At 47.2% G+C, this 18,024-nt stretch overlaps 1 protein-coding gene across 1 annotated transcript in view; it reads right to left on the bottom strand.

Moving 5' to 3' along the window:
• The window catches only part of LOC138576984 (uncharacterized), a 422,688-nt gene that overhangs the window by 159,573 nt on the left and 245,091 nt on the right, over nt 1-18,024 (bottom strand). The window contains exons 8-9 of the mRNA XM_069649631.1: nt 10,800-10,949; nt 5,998-6,108 (exon numbers count right to left, since the gene is read on the bottom strand). Coding sequence (XP_069505732.1) covers nt 5,998-6,108; nt 10,800-10,949 — 261 coding nt within the window. The remainder of the gene's footprint in view (nt 1-5,997; nt 6,109-10,799; nt 10,950-18,024) is intronic.

Below are 18,024 nucleotides of genomic sequence, written 5' to 3' on the forward strand. Positions count from 1 at the left end.
GACCAGGGTGACGAAGGGGCCCCTCAGGAAGGGGAGGAGGAGGAAGAGGACGAGGAAAACGTCTTCTTCCTGTCCAGTGTGAGCATGCTGAAATCCCGCTCTAAGAGACAGCCCAGGTGCAACGTGCTTGTCAATGGAGACTCTGTACCAATGCTAGTAGACACCGGTGCGTCCGTGAATGTGATGGCCAGACAGCACTATGATACCATGCAGGCCCCGCCCACGCTGACCGCACCGAGAGCACGCATATTCGCTTTCGGCGGCGATCAGCCCCTTCCTCTGGACGGCGTATTCGTGGCTGATGTTCAATATGGTGACTCACACATCCGGGCCAGATTCTATGTCACACCGGTGAGCGACAACACCCTGCTTTGATGTGCTGCGGCTGAGGCGCTGGGAATTGTCACATTAGCTTACTCAGTGTACTTAGACGACATTCAGGTGCTCCTGGCCAAACACAGCTCCCTGTTTGAAGGCATTGGGGCCCCCTTGAGCATGCAGCATTCGATGACATCAGAGGTGCCTTGGCGGCGGACGAAACCATGGCGTTCTTCGATCCGAGCCTGCAGACAGAGATCGTAGTGGACGCCAGCCCATATGGACTGGGGGCAGTGCTTACACAAGTGGGGAATGACCAGGAGATTCGACCCATAGCGTACGCCAGCAAGGCGCTCTCCGACACCGAGCAAAGGTACTCCCAGATTGAGAGGGAAGCCCTGGCGGTGCTGTGGGGTTGCAGACATTTTCGCCTCTACATTATGGGGCGCCCCGTGACTGTGGTCACGGACCACAAGCCGTTGCTGCCGATCATGGCGGGCTCATCATCCCGTCCACCAGTGAGAATAGAGCGCTGGATGCTCGCCCTGCTCGAGTATGGAGTGTCGTTGACATATCGTCCAGGGGCTAACAACGCGGCAGACTACCTCTCTCGACACCCAAGAGGGGACTCGCAGGAGTCTGCATCAGCGGAAGAGGCCGACGAACATGTCCGCCTGGTCGTGGAGACGGCCACCCCAAACTCCATGCAGGTGGAAGAGCTCGAGGTTGCATCAAAAGGCGACAAATGTTTCACCATCCTGAGGGAAGCCATGCAGAGGGGTACCTGGAAGACGGTACTGGAGGCCGTGGAACGCAGGACATGTGAAGCCAGAGTGGCCCTCGAGCAGTTATGGAGAGTGAGAGAAGAACTGACATTCTCAGAGTCGGGGCTGCTACTGAGGGGTGAGAGGATCGTGGTGCCCCAGGCCAAAGTTGCACAGGTCATCGCCTTGGCGCACCAGGGTCACCAAGGGGCGCCCAAAACCAAAGCTCGCCTCCGCCAGAAGGTGTGGTTCCCGGATCTGGAGCGGAAGGTGGAAGCATTTGTGGCGTCGTGCGTATGGTGCCGGGCTGCGGCACCGGCCCAGAGGGAACCGTCCATTGAAGCGATGCCCAGAGGGACCCGGCCATGGGAAGTAGTGCACGCAGACTCCGGGTCCACGTCGAGAGGCACTCACTTCCTAGTTGTGGTGGATGAGTGGTCTCGACACCCGGAGGTCGAGTTCATAGAGTCCGTCGCATTTGAGAACGTGGTGGTGGCGCTGGAGAAGATTTTCGCCACCCATGGCCTGCCCTCTGTGCTGTGCTCCGACAACGGGGCACCATTCCAAGGTGAGAGGTTTGCCAAGCTCATGAGGGAGTATGGCATTCAACACCGGCGGGTAACCCCACTGTGGCCCCGGGCCAACGGGGAGGCAGAGCGCATGATGCGCACCCTCAACAAAGTGTTCAGGATCGCCCATGGAAAGGGTGAGTGCTTTTAGAGGGCCCTGTACGTCTTCCTGCGGGGATATCGGACCACACCTCACTCCTCAACGGGTGTGGCCCCGGCGGAGGCTCTCTTCCAAAGATGCCCGAGAGACGTCATACCGGAGGTGGGGGACAGGGACCCTGCCGTCATTGACAATGAACAGGTCGAAGAGGACAGACGAATCAGGACGCAGATGGAAAACATCCGGAGGGGCCTGAGACCCCCACACATTGCGCTGGGAGATGAGGTGCTGGTGAGGAATCGCCACCCACAAGGAAAGTTGTCCCTCACGTATGAACCCGCTCCTCTAGATGTCGTGGCGGTCAAGGGTTCTATGGTAACAGCCTCTGACGGGACGTCGTCTGTAACAAGGAATGCGTCATTCTTCAGGAGAATCGGCGACCCGAGAGTGGACAGCCCGGACAACCGAGAGGGTGAGGGTGCCTTGGATGAAGGTGGGGGTGAAAGCCCTGCCGTGGACTCTCTGGCTCGAGGCAGACCAGGTCAAGAGACACCGGCCAGGGACGTTGGCAGGAGGTACCCCCTGAGAACAGGGCGTGGGAAACCTGCCCGTCTCACAGACTATGTGACGGACTGATCTGGGGAGGCTGACCCGGGGTTAATGGTCAGGCCGTGACAGGTACCCGCGGGGGATCCAGGGTGGCTGTGAATAAATGGGGGGTTTTGGAATTTACAGAGTTGTGTGCTTTATAAATTTGTGATAGTTAGTCCCTCCTGTTTCCAATTTGTTGTTATGGAAAAGGAGGAGTGTGGCGTTGGCCCTTTAAGGGTACGCATGCGACGGGGTGACGTTCACTCCGTCGCGTGCGCAGTTAAATAAACGGGGCGTTCCCGGTGATGACACAATCACCGGGGAGCCCACACTGGTAACACTGCTGTCTCCGTGTCTCTGTGTCACAGGGGGTGGGGGGCTCACGGACGGCGGTACCCGGAGACCGCCAACAGTAATGTTAAAATTTGTACGCGTGAGATGGCTCTAATATATTTTCCGTTTTGCGCATTTGAAAAGCCTTAAGGTTACGAGCGCATGCAAGAGTGACGGAGTAGTTTGGATAGCTCTCCCGTCATCGCGCTTGTGCATTAATGGAGACACTATTTATTTTTGAATGCGCTTGAGTCTGAGTTGTTCGTGTGAATCACCAGACATCGCGCATGTGTTTAGTGAAGTCTTTTTCGGTCAGCGCATGCGCGTGTGAGGTAAACTTTATATTTGTTCCTCAACGCGCGTGTGCAAAAGAGAAGTGTCATTTTAGGAAAACACTTCTTTCTGCTCTCGCGCAAGAGAGAGTAGTAATTCAAATTTGTTAACGTGTATGAGTAAAGGAAAGAAGTGTTTCGGACAACCAGTGAATGTCATTTCAGTTTAAGCACTTCTTTTGGGGTACGCACACTTTCAGGATTATTTGGTCAACTGTATCCTTTATGCTGGTGTAATGTTAACCTGAAATGACTGAATAGACCAAGTTGATTTCTGAAAGCTGTTTTCTGTGATCTCTTGTTCTGAGCAATATGATTCCAAATAATAATTTATATAACTCTAAAAAGACAAAACATTGCTATAACTTGGTTTTTGGAGTCAGAACCTGAGTAAAGAGAAAATATTCAGCCAATCTCAATCAGTAAGCAAGGTTTTAATACTAAGGAAGAGTCCATCTCAAAAGTACTTCCAATTCACTTCTTTGAAAAGCAGAAACTAATTGCCAGTTTAAAAAGGAGGAATGAAAACCCAAGTCAATTTGGAATAGAACTTTGGATGTCAGTCAGTTTGAACTTGCAATCTGCTCATCAGCTTCCATGACTAAAGAGGTTATTTTGTGGAGCTTAAACAAATCATCTACTATTTGAATATTCAAAATACATTGAATATATATTAAGCAAAGGCCTTTCAGACTTCAGGAAGGCTAAGCAGGTATTTATTGTTTCTTGGGTTGCTTGGTGGGGAGGATTTGCTTTGGAGAAATTAATACTGTAATTTTCTCGTCCTCTGCAGGTGCTCAGCAGTAAACAAGAGAGAGAGAGTGAGCGACCTGTGTTCTGTTTTTTATTTTCTCCACTTCCCCTTTTCCCTCCGTGGTGTGAAGATTTCTGCTGTCCTATTCATCAGTTGACTACACATCTTAGGGGGACCTGTGGGGTCAGCAGCTTCCGTGGAGAAAGAATCAGGACCTGACAAGCAGCATCAAATATCCACAGATAGATCAAGGAGTACCAAAGGAAACAGGTGTTTTCCATAGTGTGAGAAGAAGAGAGACACTGGGATGGCCAAGAGAGCGATCTCGGTAGAATGACGAGAAGAAAAACCAGATTGAAGAGGAGGAAGCAAGTGAGTATAGATCGACGAAGGAGCAAACTTGGGAGTAGACAACAAGTTCCAAAAGTTTAGATAAGAACAGCAAGATAGAAACGTGGCAAACATTAGAGGGAAGATAGGGTTTTTTAAAGAACCAAGTGGATTAAAGTATGCTTAAAGGAAGCCGGGAAGGTGGCAGAGGAGAGTGACAGATTGAAAAGAAGAGTACGGTAATGAAGGAGGAAAGAGTGAACAGGTGGGATTAAATTATAAGGTAGAGGATCGCCAGGGGCAGCAGTGGGGTGAAAGCAAGAAGGGAGGAGATATTGGAAGATGAAATTTAAGACCGCAGAAGGGACATATGTGAAGAGAACTAGTGAGCAAAGTCTGGGGATGAGAGTGAAGAAAGTGACTCATGGTCTGAGGGGAAGGAGCCAGAATGTGGTTAAGATTCAGAAAAAGATGAGGATGAGAAGAAAGAGAGTCAAATAGAGTGTTGAAGTACTGTTGATTAGCAGAAGAAAGTAAGGAATTGTAGGTTGCAGGAAGAGTAGACATGGATTCCAGGTCAGGAGCAGTCCTGATCTTTAGCCAACGTCACTCGGCAGGCCGAAGAAGTCGACGAGCTGACCGGAGGGAAGGAGTCGTCCAGGGTTGTGATGGTATACCTGAAGGGCCCTCATAAATAAAGAAGAACAGGAGTGTTCGCCTGACCAGTGGGCAAAAGAAAGGAAGCAATATCAACAGACAAAGATGTAAATGCATCAAGAGATGAAAAGAGAATGGGCAAGCCACACTTAACAAGTTCGACTCCTAGCACGACCAGGTCAGCCCAACACATTTCCAAAGTCATTAAAGCAGTGATTCTTCCCAATTCAATTTACATCAATAATGAAAATAATGTATTATCATAATGCTAAAAGCTGGAGGAAATAAAGACCAGAGTAAAGATAGAAAACAAAATGAATGTGCACACATTTAATAATAGTATTTCCAACATATAAAGTACTTGCGAAACCCTATTTGTCTGTTGCTTAAATGATAATGGGCTTCATTCCGAGTATGGCGGTAATGGATACAGGTCACCGTTAACGAGACTGGTGCCGGTAATCCCTTACCGCCACATTCCGAGTTCCCTTTGCGCCCTCGTCCTTAACGCTTGCTTTTAACAGGCGTTAGGGACGAAGGAGCAAAGGGGCTTTTTAGCCAATAACGGTGACCGTAAAGTACGGTCACCGTTATTTGCAATTTCCCCATTCCCATTGAGTCCTATGGGGGCTCATTTGGGAATGTGGAAGGGCCCTGGGGAATGGGAAATTACCGCCCTGGTCAACTCGGAATAGGGCAGTAATTTCCCATTCCACCAGGGCGGTGCCGGTACGGGTCCGGTGCCGACCAAGGCGCTACTACCGCCATTGGTTAGCGACGGACTCGGAATGAGGCCCAATGATTTGTTAATTCTATAGCACTTATGCCTAAACACGGTACATAGAACATGTTTACAACATGTTTACAAACATTAATCATCCCAGTCGAAGTTGGTATTCATTTATCAACCTCGAAAGGGTGGAATGCTGAATTGACTTTGCCGGGATTTCGAACCTGCGGCCTGCAGATCACGCATAGATCACAGCAGCAAACCCACTGAGCTATCTTACCGGCTATAGCAAATCATTTCGTTTCGTGACCTCTGGAAGGACAAAAGGTTGCATCCTCCCTGTGTGTATTGGAAGGAACCAGAATCCTGCTGGGATCTCTGCTGTTTGTGCTCAGCCCATTGACTCTTTCCCCTGGGTTATATGGTAGTCTTGCACTGAGTAAGCTGCTGTGAGAATAGCACCATTGTCTACCTCATTCAACACACTAATGTCTTCCATATGATGCGGGAGTAGCATACCTCTTTCCCTTGTCTCTTCACCTCCCCAGCATTGCTCTCCTGGCTCTTGAACAATTTCTCAGCTACCTCTCTGCTGAAAATAGTGAATGAGCGTGGTTCTGGGTCCAGCACCTGCGTTAAGGGAAAAGAGATATCATTGAGTCCTGCAGAGAATGCCTAACATTCAACCATCACATGTCTTTCTCCCATTGACTTGAATGCTATGGGCTGGTTGGGTCTCCTGGTCTCCATGTGAAGTGGGGCAGTTCATTCAGAACAGATGACATGTGAGACCTCTCAAGGGTCCACAGCTTCAGTTCAGGGCTAGGGTCTTTGTGCCTTTAACTAAATTAGCACTGCTAATATGAACCTTATTGTTTATATGAAGCCCAGTTTATACTTGCCACCTGCAACTTTATCACATGTTCCTGAACGCCAATTCTTGCTCCTCGTGACCCAGGGTCTCAAATGCCACCAATGAATGATCTGATGTGCGGGTGTCATCTTGCCCCCACTTTCCTGATGCCTTAGTAGCCCCTAAAGCATACGTGCTGGCCTCGACAGCGATTGGTCAGTCTGTTGGGTTGGAATTGTGGGAGCGTGGGAGCACTGGCAATATTAGCTTTTATTTATTTATTTGACATGTGTAAGGCGCTCCAAACCCATGGGCATCTGGGCGCTGGTTACATAAATATTGATACCCCCGGTGTCAGGTTGCTGGTTACATGGGAGCATGACCCAGAGTACGAGGGCTAACAATTACAATTTGAAGATGTTTTTATGCATAGACTGGCATGGTGGTGGCCCGTGATTCAAGGATCAGGCGTGGACAGCCAGGTTTTGAGACTTTTACGGAAGGACCAGAAGGATGGAACTGATCCTAAAGAGAGTGGAGTGTGTTCCAGTGTTTAGCTGCTACCACAGGAGGAGTTGTGAATGGGTGGCCCGGGTAGGTCTGGTAGATTGTGATTTGGTGAATGTGCCCAGGTATTTATGTGTTAGTGAGATAGACTTGAACACGTTGCGATCGCAAACCGGCAGCCAGTGGGCATTTCTTCTAGCAGCTAAAATGTGCTCTTTTTTGGGATGTTTAAGACTGCTCTTAGGGCATTGTTTTGGATTACCTGGAGTTTGGGGATGTGAGTGAACCTGCAAGGAGGGCATTACAGTAGTCTATCCTAGAGAAAAGCAGTTCTCTGACTATTGTGATACAGCTCTACGCGTTGAGGAAGGGTCTGCAGGCGTTAATGAGTGTGGTTGTGTATGCAGCCGCAGATGCGATCGCATTCATGTGTCTTGTTAGAGAGAGCGAGGAGACACCCAGCGTCTTTACTTCTTTAGAGACTAGGATGGGGTTCCCGACTATGAAAAAGGACTTGTAGCTGTTCTTTAGCTTATTTAGTCGTGTTTGTGGGCCCACAAGAAGTATCTCAATTTTGTCATCATTCAAACAAAGACCATGTTTGGCCATCCAGGCTTGAATGATTAGGTATATTTTGTTCAGTTTGGTGGTATCATAATTATAATTGCCGGAGATATCAAGGAGGATCTGGTTGGCATCTGCATAGTTAGTGTAGGAGACACCCTGCTCATCCAATGGGTCGAAGAGGGTCTTGGTGAAGATATTATATGTGTCGGGGAGACACATGAGCCTTGGGGTACTCCGCAAGTGACTGGGGCTTGGGGGGCACCGCAATATTTGAAAAAATCCTCATTGTTCTGTTATACAGGAAGGATTCTATCCAGCTTGTGGCTTTGGGTGAGAAGTAGGCTGCAGAGGAGAGGTGTTGGCATAGGATTTTGTGGTCCACTAAGTCAAAGGCTGCCGGAATAGGATGGCCAGATTTCCCTTGTCTATGATTTAAATCCAGTAGTTCGGACTCAGTTCCACAACCCGGCCAGAAGCCTGATTGGAGTAAGGCCAGGAGGCAGTTGATTTCCAAGTATTTTTGTATTTGTAGATAGGCTGCTCTATCCAGTATTTTAAGTAGGAAGGGCACTGTTGTTATGGGCCGTTAATTAGTGGGGATATTTGGATCTACAGTAAGCTTCTTTAGGAGTGGAAGGACCCGTGCATCCTTTAGGTTGGTGGGGATGTTGCCAGAGGAAAAGGAATTGTCGATGAGAGATGCGACGAAGGGGGTGAATTTGGCTGCACAGTCCTTAATAAGGGATGCGGGGCAGATGTCCCCTTGGCATCTAGACGGCTTTAGACTTTTGATCATTTTCGTGACTTTTTCAGTGGACACTGGGTTACATCCAAACGCTTCAAGGGATTGTGGGGGTGGTGGCCAGTGGTATTTTCGTTAGTGATAGCTTGTTTGTTTTTTTTCTCTCAATTTTAGTGATTTTTGTCCAATAGCGCCTATTGAATATTGGAACACCATGTGGTGTCAGCTATCTGGGGGGGAGACTGGGGATTCGAGTTCTCGCAGGATGGTGAAGAGCTCTCGGGGCCCGAATTGGCCTTTTGTATTCGCTCATTGTAGGTTGAGCTTTTGGCTGAGATGATAAATTGTTTGTAGGATTTGGCTGAACAGATAAAGTGTTCCTTATTGGCGGCTGACAGTGACTTTTTCCACAGTCTCAGCTGCTCGCTTAGTTGAGCACACGGTTTTGAGATTAGGGGTGTAGCGTGAGCTTAGGTGGGCTAGTGGTTTAGGTTTGCGAGTCCTTAGGGGGTAATCTTGTCGATGGCTAGTAGGAGTGTATGGTTGTATAGTTCTACCATGGATTTGGGGGTCGGTGATTGAGTGATGAAAGATCAATATAGGTTTCAGCAATGGGAGCATGTTTGCAGGAGTGATATTGCATGAATTTCTTGAAAGGGAGGCTGAAGCTGGTTGCTGCATAGCGCAAATTTGGTTTTCATTCGGGATGGTAAATGGGAAGACATTATGGTCAGACCAAGAGCATGGGGTGTTGGCTTCGATGTTGGTATTGCAGTTCATATCAGCCAATCAATCAAACATGCAACATTTGACCTGAATAGGGCATTTTATGCGGTGGGAGTAACCCAGAGTTTTGATGGCGTTGGCTAGGTGTAGTGCATTGTCATTGGTCGGGTCGTTATGGCCTAGGTTTATGTCACCCATGATAATAATTCTTGCGGAAGGCTTAGTGTCCTTAGAGAGGAGCAGTACAGTGCCCCCCTTGATGGATAGCAGGGGGCTGGGTGGTCTGTAGATAGTGTGGATAGTTAGTGTGGCAGTGCTAGAGAGGGATAGTTTGAGAGATAGCAGTTCTCCTGACTGGAAAGCTTGGTTACGTATTTCTCTGATAGCCAGGTGATTCTTGGCTATGATGGCTACTCCACCTCCTCTCCTCCTCCTGGTGTAGTTGTCTGGGATGGCAAGGGAGAGCGATGGTCCCGCAGCTGCCTGCAACCAGTTCTCCGTGATGGCTATTAGGTCTAGGCTGTTTGTCGTGAAGAGATCAGATATGTCGAGGGCATGGGCCGGGATCTGGTATTGATAAGCGCTCCTCTGGGTGGATCTTTGTCAGTCTCCCTGTTGGCAGAGTTATGCTTGCTCCATGCGTAGGGGTGGAAGGCAGGGGAAGTTGTGGTGAGTTTACTAGATACCTTGCTGAATGCTGTGGTGTCAGATCTGGTGAGTGTGATTAATCTGTGGGGCAGTGGATACTCTGGTGCAAGAGGTGGCAGGAGTGGGGGGCACGGTAGGCTCTAGGGAGTGTGATGCATCGACCTTAGTAGGGTCAGTGGGCTCCAAAATACATGTGGCATCTCTCGTAATGGGGGAGGTAAGCTCCAAAATACATGTGGCATCACACATAATGGGGGCAATAGGCTCCAAAATACATGTTGTACTACTCATAATGGGGGCAATAGGCTCCAAAATACATGTTGTACTACTCATAATGGGGGCAATAGGCTCCAAAATACATGTTGTACTACTCATAATGGGGGCAATAGGCTCCAAAGTACATGTGGCATCACTCATAACGGGGGCGGTAAGCTCCGATATACATGTGGTATCACTCATAATGGGGCCAGTAGGCTGTAAGATAATGGGGTTTTGAGCGAGGTGGGGGTAACTGGCTCGCAGGTACTGGATACAGCACTTTTGATAGGGGCGACAGGTTCAGAGTAGCAGTGGCTGGAAAGGTGGCTGGAAATGTAGCTGGAAAAGAAGCTGGAAAGGGTCAACTTCTGCTTTTTCAAAGTATCTTTTGGAAATGAAAAGCAGGGGTGCTGGGGTCGGCCGGGGACTCGAGCGTTTCTGATGTACTAGTACTAAATCTGTGGTAAAATGAAACCACATTTTAAAAGAAGTCCATATATTTGGACACCATTTCTTCCTGAAAGAAAATGACAGAGGACTTTTGGTTATTTTTGCTTTCTTGATTTTCATAATCTTCACATTTCTTTGCCTGTAAAGTCAGTCTTTTTTACCTCTTCATTTCCTGTCCGGGATGTCATAACATCCATTTCTGAGGCCTTCTATCGCTTTTCCGCATTCTCTGGCAGGACTGCAGCTAAGAACCCTGACTAGGCTGGTCTGGAAAACTTCCCACCTAGGCAGCCACCTTGAAATCTCGTGTTATTGCCCCGGTGCAAGGTTTAGACGTCAGAAATGAAGCCCCTCCCACTCGTGCTGTTTAACCAGCGCCTTCCCGTCTCCGATCAAGGAGCGCCTAGAGGAGATTGCTGTAGTGCCCTGAACATGCCTCACACACTCACGGATTCATCGCATATTCTCAGCAGTGCTCCCCACATCACCCTTAGGGAGATGAGAGGCTGGGAGCCCTGCTGGGATTGGCAAAGGCATCCTCAGGCCACCCACTGCGTTGGAACATCTTACCTTCCGGTTGGCATCGATGGGAGGGCAAAGGATGGGCGCTTTCTCCTCCTTCTTCTCCTCAATGGCGTCCAGCTTGATTTTTGGCAGGATGAACCCCCTATTGAACGGGGCGATGTTAGGGGAAGGCTGTACCTTCTGTCCATCTCTGGCCTGCAGAAGAAGAGCACACAAAGCAGCGGTGAGGCTCATGGAGGCCTTCCTGCAGCAGCCTCTTCAGAAAGCAACCGAGTGAGACAAGAGCAGATCCAATAAGGCCCCTATCTCCTATGGGCCCACCATCTGATGACGCGCTTGGGGCCCCTATCTTAATTAATGCTGTCCTCTAGTGATGAGGCCAGACAAGCACCCGCCATCTAGGAGCCTGGCCAGGTGCTACATGGACTCGACCAGCAGAGAGACCACTGAATGATGCGCTTGAGGCCCTATCTTAATTATTTACTTATGTATTTATGTATTCTGATTTTGGATGAAACCAGTCAACCTTACACAAAACCATAGAATCAATTAATACATAGACTCCAGAATTATGAGCATTAAAACATTAACACTCAGGTATATTGCAAACAAAACAGCATTAGACTAAATCCATAAGCACTTCACTCACATACAAATATATACAATTCACAAACAACCAATAAAACACACATAAGCTACTTCCTATGAACTATTCCTCCTTGCAATTTCCAATTAAGTGGTCCTCTTTCAGTGCAAAGGAGAACATACTGTGCAAATAAGCTAAAATAGGTACTAAACATAACAAATACTATAGGTAAGTTCCAGGCACCAAATTCAGAGCCCATGAACGCAGTCCTTTAATTTTTACTGTGCAAATAAGCAACTTCGTAAGCCAGTTTTCACGACGTAGATTCTCTTCGTGAAAGTTAAGATTCGCAAATAAACAGCTTCTCCGGACATAATATTCTCATTGGCTTCTGGAAATGGCAATAACACTAGCCAAATCTGGCAAACCCTACAGTCCCCTACCACTCTGCACTTACAGAGCCACCACCATGGCAGCACTTACCCCGTTCTTGCCACTGCACTCTCCCCATTACCCCCGAGCACTTCTCCTCTTCCCTCCCCCTAGTACATGCACGATCTGAAAGACACAAGGGATAGTCAGATCGTTTGCTTTGTCCTCCATCTGTCTACCCTTCCTTGTCGTGTCGCGCCTAGAAACACTTGTGTCCAGGCGCGTTATAAATGACTCATCATATCACATCAATGTTAGGGTTTCTTCTCCGCTAGCCAATCTGTAGAACATGTCCTTAGAGTTTACAGAATTCATATTGTGAGTAAATCTCTTAAGCGGTGCCGAGCACGCGTCCGGCAGTGAGCTACATCCAATCAAGTTATGTTCCCTCGTTTGGGCTGCACTTGTGGAGTTACACTTCATACAGTTACCCACAGCTACTGTTCCATTCTTCGGTTTACTTCCCCTATTCAGGTGGATCTCCCCAGTCAACAGCAAATGTAATCCCAGTCTGAGGAACTGACCGCGATTTCCTCAGATAAAGTGGTAAATAACCCAGAGGTATGTCTGTTATTGACAAGCTTTTATACAATCTGAACCTGTTCATATTTTATATCGTCAAGTGCCAATCCCACCCCCTTAACTTTTTCTTAACCAACACAGGGTTATTTACCAAAAGATGGTTCTCCAACCAGCGTTCACTCAAAGTCACTCTCTTAAAATTAATTAAGGGGGGCAGGGGGACAATCAGCCTTTGACATTATAGTTCCAAACTCACATTGTAAGGAACCCTGTGGTGGACTATATATATACTGGGATAGAAGGTTCCATTTAATAATGTACGACGGTTATATGTGATTCTATAGAATGAGAAAACAAAGAATGAATTTTGAACAAACCAAAACCATCTAAAAATTCAACATTTTTTTTGTTGTATTTTGGGGGCAGGGGTTCCCCCAGACCTCACTTTTTTAAAATACCTTTCCCCCACCCGAAAAACTACTATTCCCATTCCTAACCACGTACGTATATTACAACTTTCTTTATTTTTATTTTTTTTATAGATGTTTTGTGTTTGTTCAAAAATCCATTTGTGGTTTTCTGTTCGATAATATCACTGCATACCGCGTACGACATGGAAGACAACCCCAGCTCTAAGAGTAGGACGGATATCAGTCAGCAATCCCGTAGACTCAACGCCTTCCGCCAAGTGACCATCTCTACTTTGTCCCAATCTGTCACCCTATAAACATCTGCTATTTCCACGCATACGTTAACGCAGGAATAATTGTCACCCTATAGAAATTCAGAACCTGGATAGAAGTTTCCATTTAATAATGTACGACGGTTACATGTGATTATATCGAATGAGAAAACAAAGAATCGGCAATAATGGCGGTAGATCCTCCTCATCTGGATCGCCAATTGCGCTGCTTTTGCTTTTAACCTAGTTTTTACCTTCCCTCTAATTAGCCTTGAATCCATTACAAAACCCAAATAGGCGAAACTCAATTTCGTTACCAGAGACTGGTTACAGATTGACCACGTGAAGCCCATTGGCTTTATTACATTTTTGTAAAATCCTATCACATTGGTCTTTGCACAGTTGATAGTCAGATCATTTGCATCAGCAAAACCACCTGAGTCCCATCTAATAGGACCAAATCGGCCACATAGGTTAAATACCAAAACAGCAAATCAACTTTTCCTGGTGGTACAAATCCACAGTTTTCAAGCATTCACAAAGATCAAAGGGGCCAACACACAGCCCTGCCTTTGTCCCCTGTGTATGCAAATCGTCTGTGACAATACCCCCTGCCTGTTCAATCTAACCTGCAACACTGTATCTCTGCGCATGTAAACCAACATCCTCAATAATGACTCAGGAATATCACAATCCCACAGCTTCGCCCATAGACCAAAATCCTCAATAATGACTCAGGAATATCACAATCCCATAGCTTCGCCCATAGACCAAAATCCTCAATAATGACTCAGGAATATCACAATCCCATAGCTTCGCCCATAGACCAAAATCCTCAATAATGACTCAGGAATATCACAATCCCATAGCTTCGCCCATACTCCAAAATCCTCAATAATGACTCAGGAATATCACAATCCCATAGCTTTGCCCATAGACCAAAATCCTCAATAATGACTCAGGAATATCACAATCCCATAGCTTCGCCCATAGACCAAAATCCTCAATAATGACTCAGGAATATCACAATCCCATAGCTTCGCCCATACTCCAAAATCCTCAATAATGACTCAGGAATATCACAATCCCATAGCTTTGCCCATAGACCAAAATCCTCAATAATGACTCAGGAATATCACAATCCCATAGCTTCGCCCATAGACCAAAATCCTCAATAATGACTCAGGAATATCACAATCCCATAGCTTCGCCCATAGACCAAAATCCTCAATAATGACTCAGGAATATCACAATCCCATAACTTCACCTGTAGACCAAAATCCTCAATAATGACTCAGGAATATCACAATCCCATAGCTTCGCCCATAGACCAAAATCCTCAATAATGACTCAGGAATATCACAATCCCATAGCTTCGCCCATAGACCAAAATCCTCAATAATGACTCAGGAATATCACAATCCCATAGCTTCGCCCATAGACCAAAATCCCCAATAATGACTCAGGAATATCACAATCCCAAAGCTTCGCCCATAGACCAAAATCCTCAATAATGACTCAGGAATATCACAATCCCATAGCTTTGCCCTAGACCAAAATCCTCAATAATGACTCAGGAATATCACAATCCCATAGCTTCGCCCATAGACCAAAATCCTCAATAATGACTCAGGAATATCACAATCCCATAGCTTCGCCCATAGAACAACATGCTCAATAATGACTCAGGATTATCACAATTCCATAGCTTCGCCCGTAGACCAACATCCTCAATAATGACTCAAGAATATTACAATCCCATAACTTCACCTGTAGACCAACATCCTCAATAATGACTCAGGAATATTACAATCCCATAACTTCACCTGTAGAACAAAATCCTCGATAATGACTCAGGAATATCACAATCCCATAACTTCACCTGTAGACCAAAATCCTCAATAATGACTCAAGAATATTACAATCCCGTAGCTTCGCCCAAAGGCATGAACAGTTACCGAGTGGAAAGCCTGAGAGAAGTCTATCACCATTACAAAAACCTGCTTCCCCAACCCAGCCTGCTCCTGGGTGCATGACAAAACAAAATCATTTAGACTTGATGACAGGCTCTTTCTAAAAACCTGACTGGAACTTAGAGAGGGGCCCCGTTGTCGTAGCCCAAACATCAAGCTCCCGGAGTACCAGAGCTGCAAATATCTATAACTACCACTCTCTAAAGTCAATGTAATAAGCTGTAAGCATTTCAGGGTGGGGATGGCTGCAAGGACACACAATTTGGGGGTGTCTTTTTGGGCGCACAGGCTTCCTAAGTCCAGTGTAAAAGCCAGAGCTGCCACAGCAGAAGGGCATCCACAAGCCTTTTTGTGCAGGACTGTTGTACTCATTGTACTAGAGGTTGAGATATATGAGGCCTTGTTGACAGCTGGAGTCATCCCAGTGATGGGCCAAATACTGCCCTTCTCATAAAAGGGTTTAAGGACATATTTTGATATGTAATAGCCTCATCCCAAAGCTTGACTTAGTTACACAATATGAGTAGGTCAAAGGTGCAATGGCGATGATTGGTTGCCAATGGTGGGATCAAAGTGTGTGCTTTAGAGTTTTAGAATATACGCCCCAAGACTCTGGAACCTTCTCCCCATCAACATCAGAGTCACCCCCTGGATTCTCCAGCTCAGGAAAGTGTTCCAGACTCTTCTCTTCAAAGAATGCCCCCCCCCCTTAACACTAATGTCTATTGTACACTCTCCGCTCCCCAATATACCGGCGATTGGGCAATCTAAAATAAACTCATATCAAAAATAATAATACTACCTTCTACCACGTCCTTTTAACCCGTTGCCAAATATTTGAGGACAAAGTTGGTCTTACATAGAAAGGAGTATTTAACATGCTGTTATCACATGTCACCACGTGAGAGATAATTGAGCAGACTCAAGAGCAAACAAGCGGATTGACATATGAACAGCACATTCAAGGTAAGGGGTTGCCTGGTCCAGACTCACTTGCTCCTCAGCTGAGGAAGGTATGAACTACAGAGATGTGGGGTCATTACGTCAGATCTTCTAATCTCAAGATCAAGGAGGCATGAACCCCACAGTTCATGGGGGCATCTAGGGCCTGACTCACCCGCACATCATCTGAGGGACGCTTGAAGCACATCATCTGAGGGACGCTTGAAGCACATCATCTGAGGGACGCTTGAAGAACGATGTACTTCCTTCAGTATGGGTCTGTCTTACAGAGTAAAATACTTTAGACTATTCCTTAGCCACTAACTAGATTTCTTAGCATAATTCACCTTAAAAAAGTGTGTTTCTTTCCTATCGTGTAACCGGAGGCTTCAGCTAATTTAGCAGAACAGGCCGACCATTGTGACACACCCACTCCATCCAGCACAGATTCCACAACATACTATTTCAGGTGCAGGTTCTTGGCATCTATTCACCATTACCTAAACCCAGCATTCAACTCCTTGGGGAGGAAGAGAAGGAGGGTTTCTCTAAATACACCACTACTGGAGATCTATACTTGGAGGTAAATAACTTCTCCAGTAAAAAACATCCTGCGATGAAAGGACGTCGTACCGGGGTCACATACTCTAGCATAGACATAATCAAGCATTGATGGAAGAAATATACACGGTATTCATTTTACAACCAACAACAAACCAAACAGAAACAAGCACATCATAACCTGTCAGAGTGACCGGCGCATAGTACTGGGTGTCGAGCACCAGCATTAATGCCATTAAGCATGTACTCGATCAGAGGCTGTGCTCAGATGCCACATCTATCTGCTCCGACAGATCCACTTGGATAAGCACAGGCCAGCGCCCGTCTGTGACCTAGTGAGAATATGTCAAGAATCCACCACATGCACTCATGCGCCGCCGTCTAATCCATGAGCAAAGAGTCATGCCTAGGGCTCTTCCTGGACCATGTGATGGCCACAGGTGACGGGTGAGGAAGGAGCGCTGTAAGGCAGTGCAAACCAGGCTCAACCAGTAGGCCAAGATTTCATCACGCTGACATAGAATCATGTCCCTCTGTACGTACCAGCCACTGTCCCTGGCAGGCAGGATCGTCATGCATTCCTTGCCCATGTTGGGAAGGCCAACCTCTAGTAGCTCAAGAGCTGCGCTACCAGACTGACTGATGCTGCTTCTTGGTGCAGCTCCTTCCCCTGCTCCATAGAAAGCAGGTTCTGAACTTGAGTGAATGGGATGTTGGCTACGCTGATAAACCTGGTCTATTCGTTCCTTCTGCCCTGAGGGGAGACACCCCCTTTGAAGCTAGGGAGGTGAGCATGCACCACAAGACCCTCACTGGGGGTCTGGGCAAGTGGGATCTCACTGGAAGTGTCTGCCCTCGTGGGGACAAGGACTCCCATTCCTGCAAGGAACTCACTGTCCAGAACACATTATCCTCCTACATGGGAATGGGAAAGACTGTTGTTACTTCTATTTAGGATTCTCCCGGTAGTAACATTTTTTCAATCTCTTTGGCTTCAGGTAATGCTGGATCTCGTCTTAACTCCACAGTCAAATGGGAACACACACCCTTTTTGTTTGTGATAGCGTCCATAAAATAGCGAGGAACTGGGAATGGAGGAGATAGAATCCTACACTGTGTGAGTCTCTGGCGGGAGGACATCCTGGAGGGGCGTAGCCACGCTAGACTGCAGAGCCAGCCAGCGGGAGCGTGGAGTGTGAGCAATTCTCTAACCTGACGCCGGAAGGCTGGTGTCCTGACCGGCCAAGAAGCCAAGGTTGAGTGAGAGAAGAAGACAGGTCCCTTTAACCGACAACGAGACAATACCACAGCAGAGTTATCGGAATCTCGATATCTGCATGAGAAGTGCATTAGCTGCTGAGCCGGGCAGAGGAAGGGAAGCAAATGCTCCCAAAGAGGTAACAGCGCTGAGAGGGATTTACTGAGGTATAGAGGCTGGGACAGCTACAAGGGGTACGGGAGCCTATAAAACCCAAACAGGCAGACGCCCTAGCAAGGCCTCGCCAAAGTAAGCCTGTCATAGGGCCAGAGGACTTTGGAAAACATGAGACATAACGAGTAGAACTGGGAATA

Source organism: Ambystoma mexicanum, chromosome 1p (assembly GCF_040938575.1).
Source record: "Ambystoma mexicanum isolate Mex_15411 chromosome 1p, UKY_AmexF1_1, whole genome shotgun sequence".
NCBI lineage: Eukaryota > Metazoa > Chordata > Amphibia > Caudata > Ambystomatidae > Ambystoma > Ambystoma mexicanum.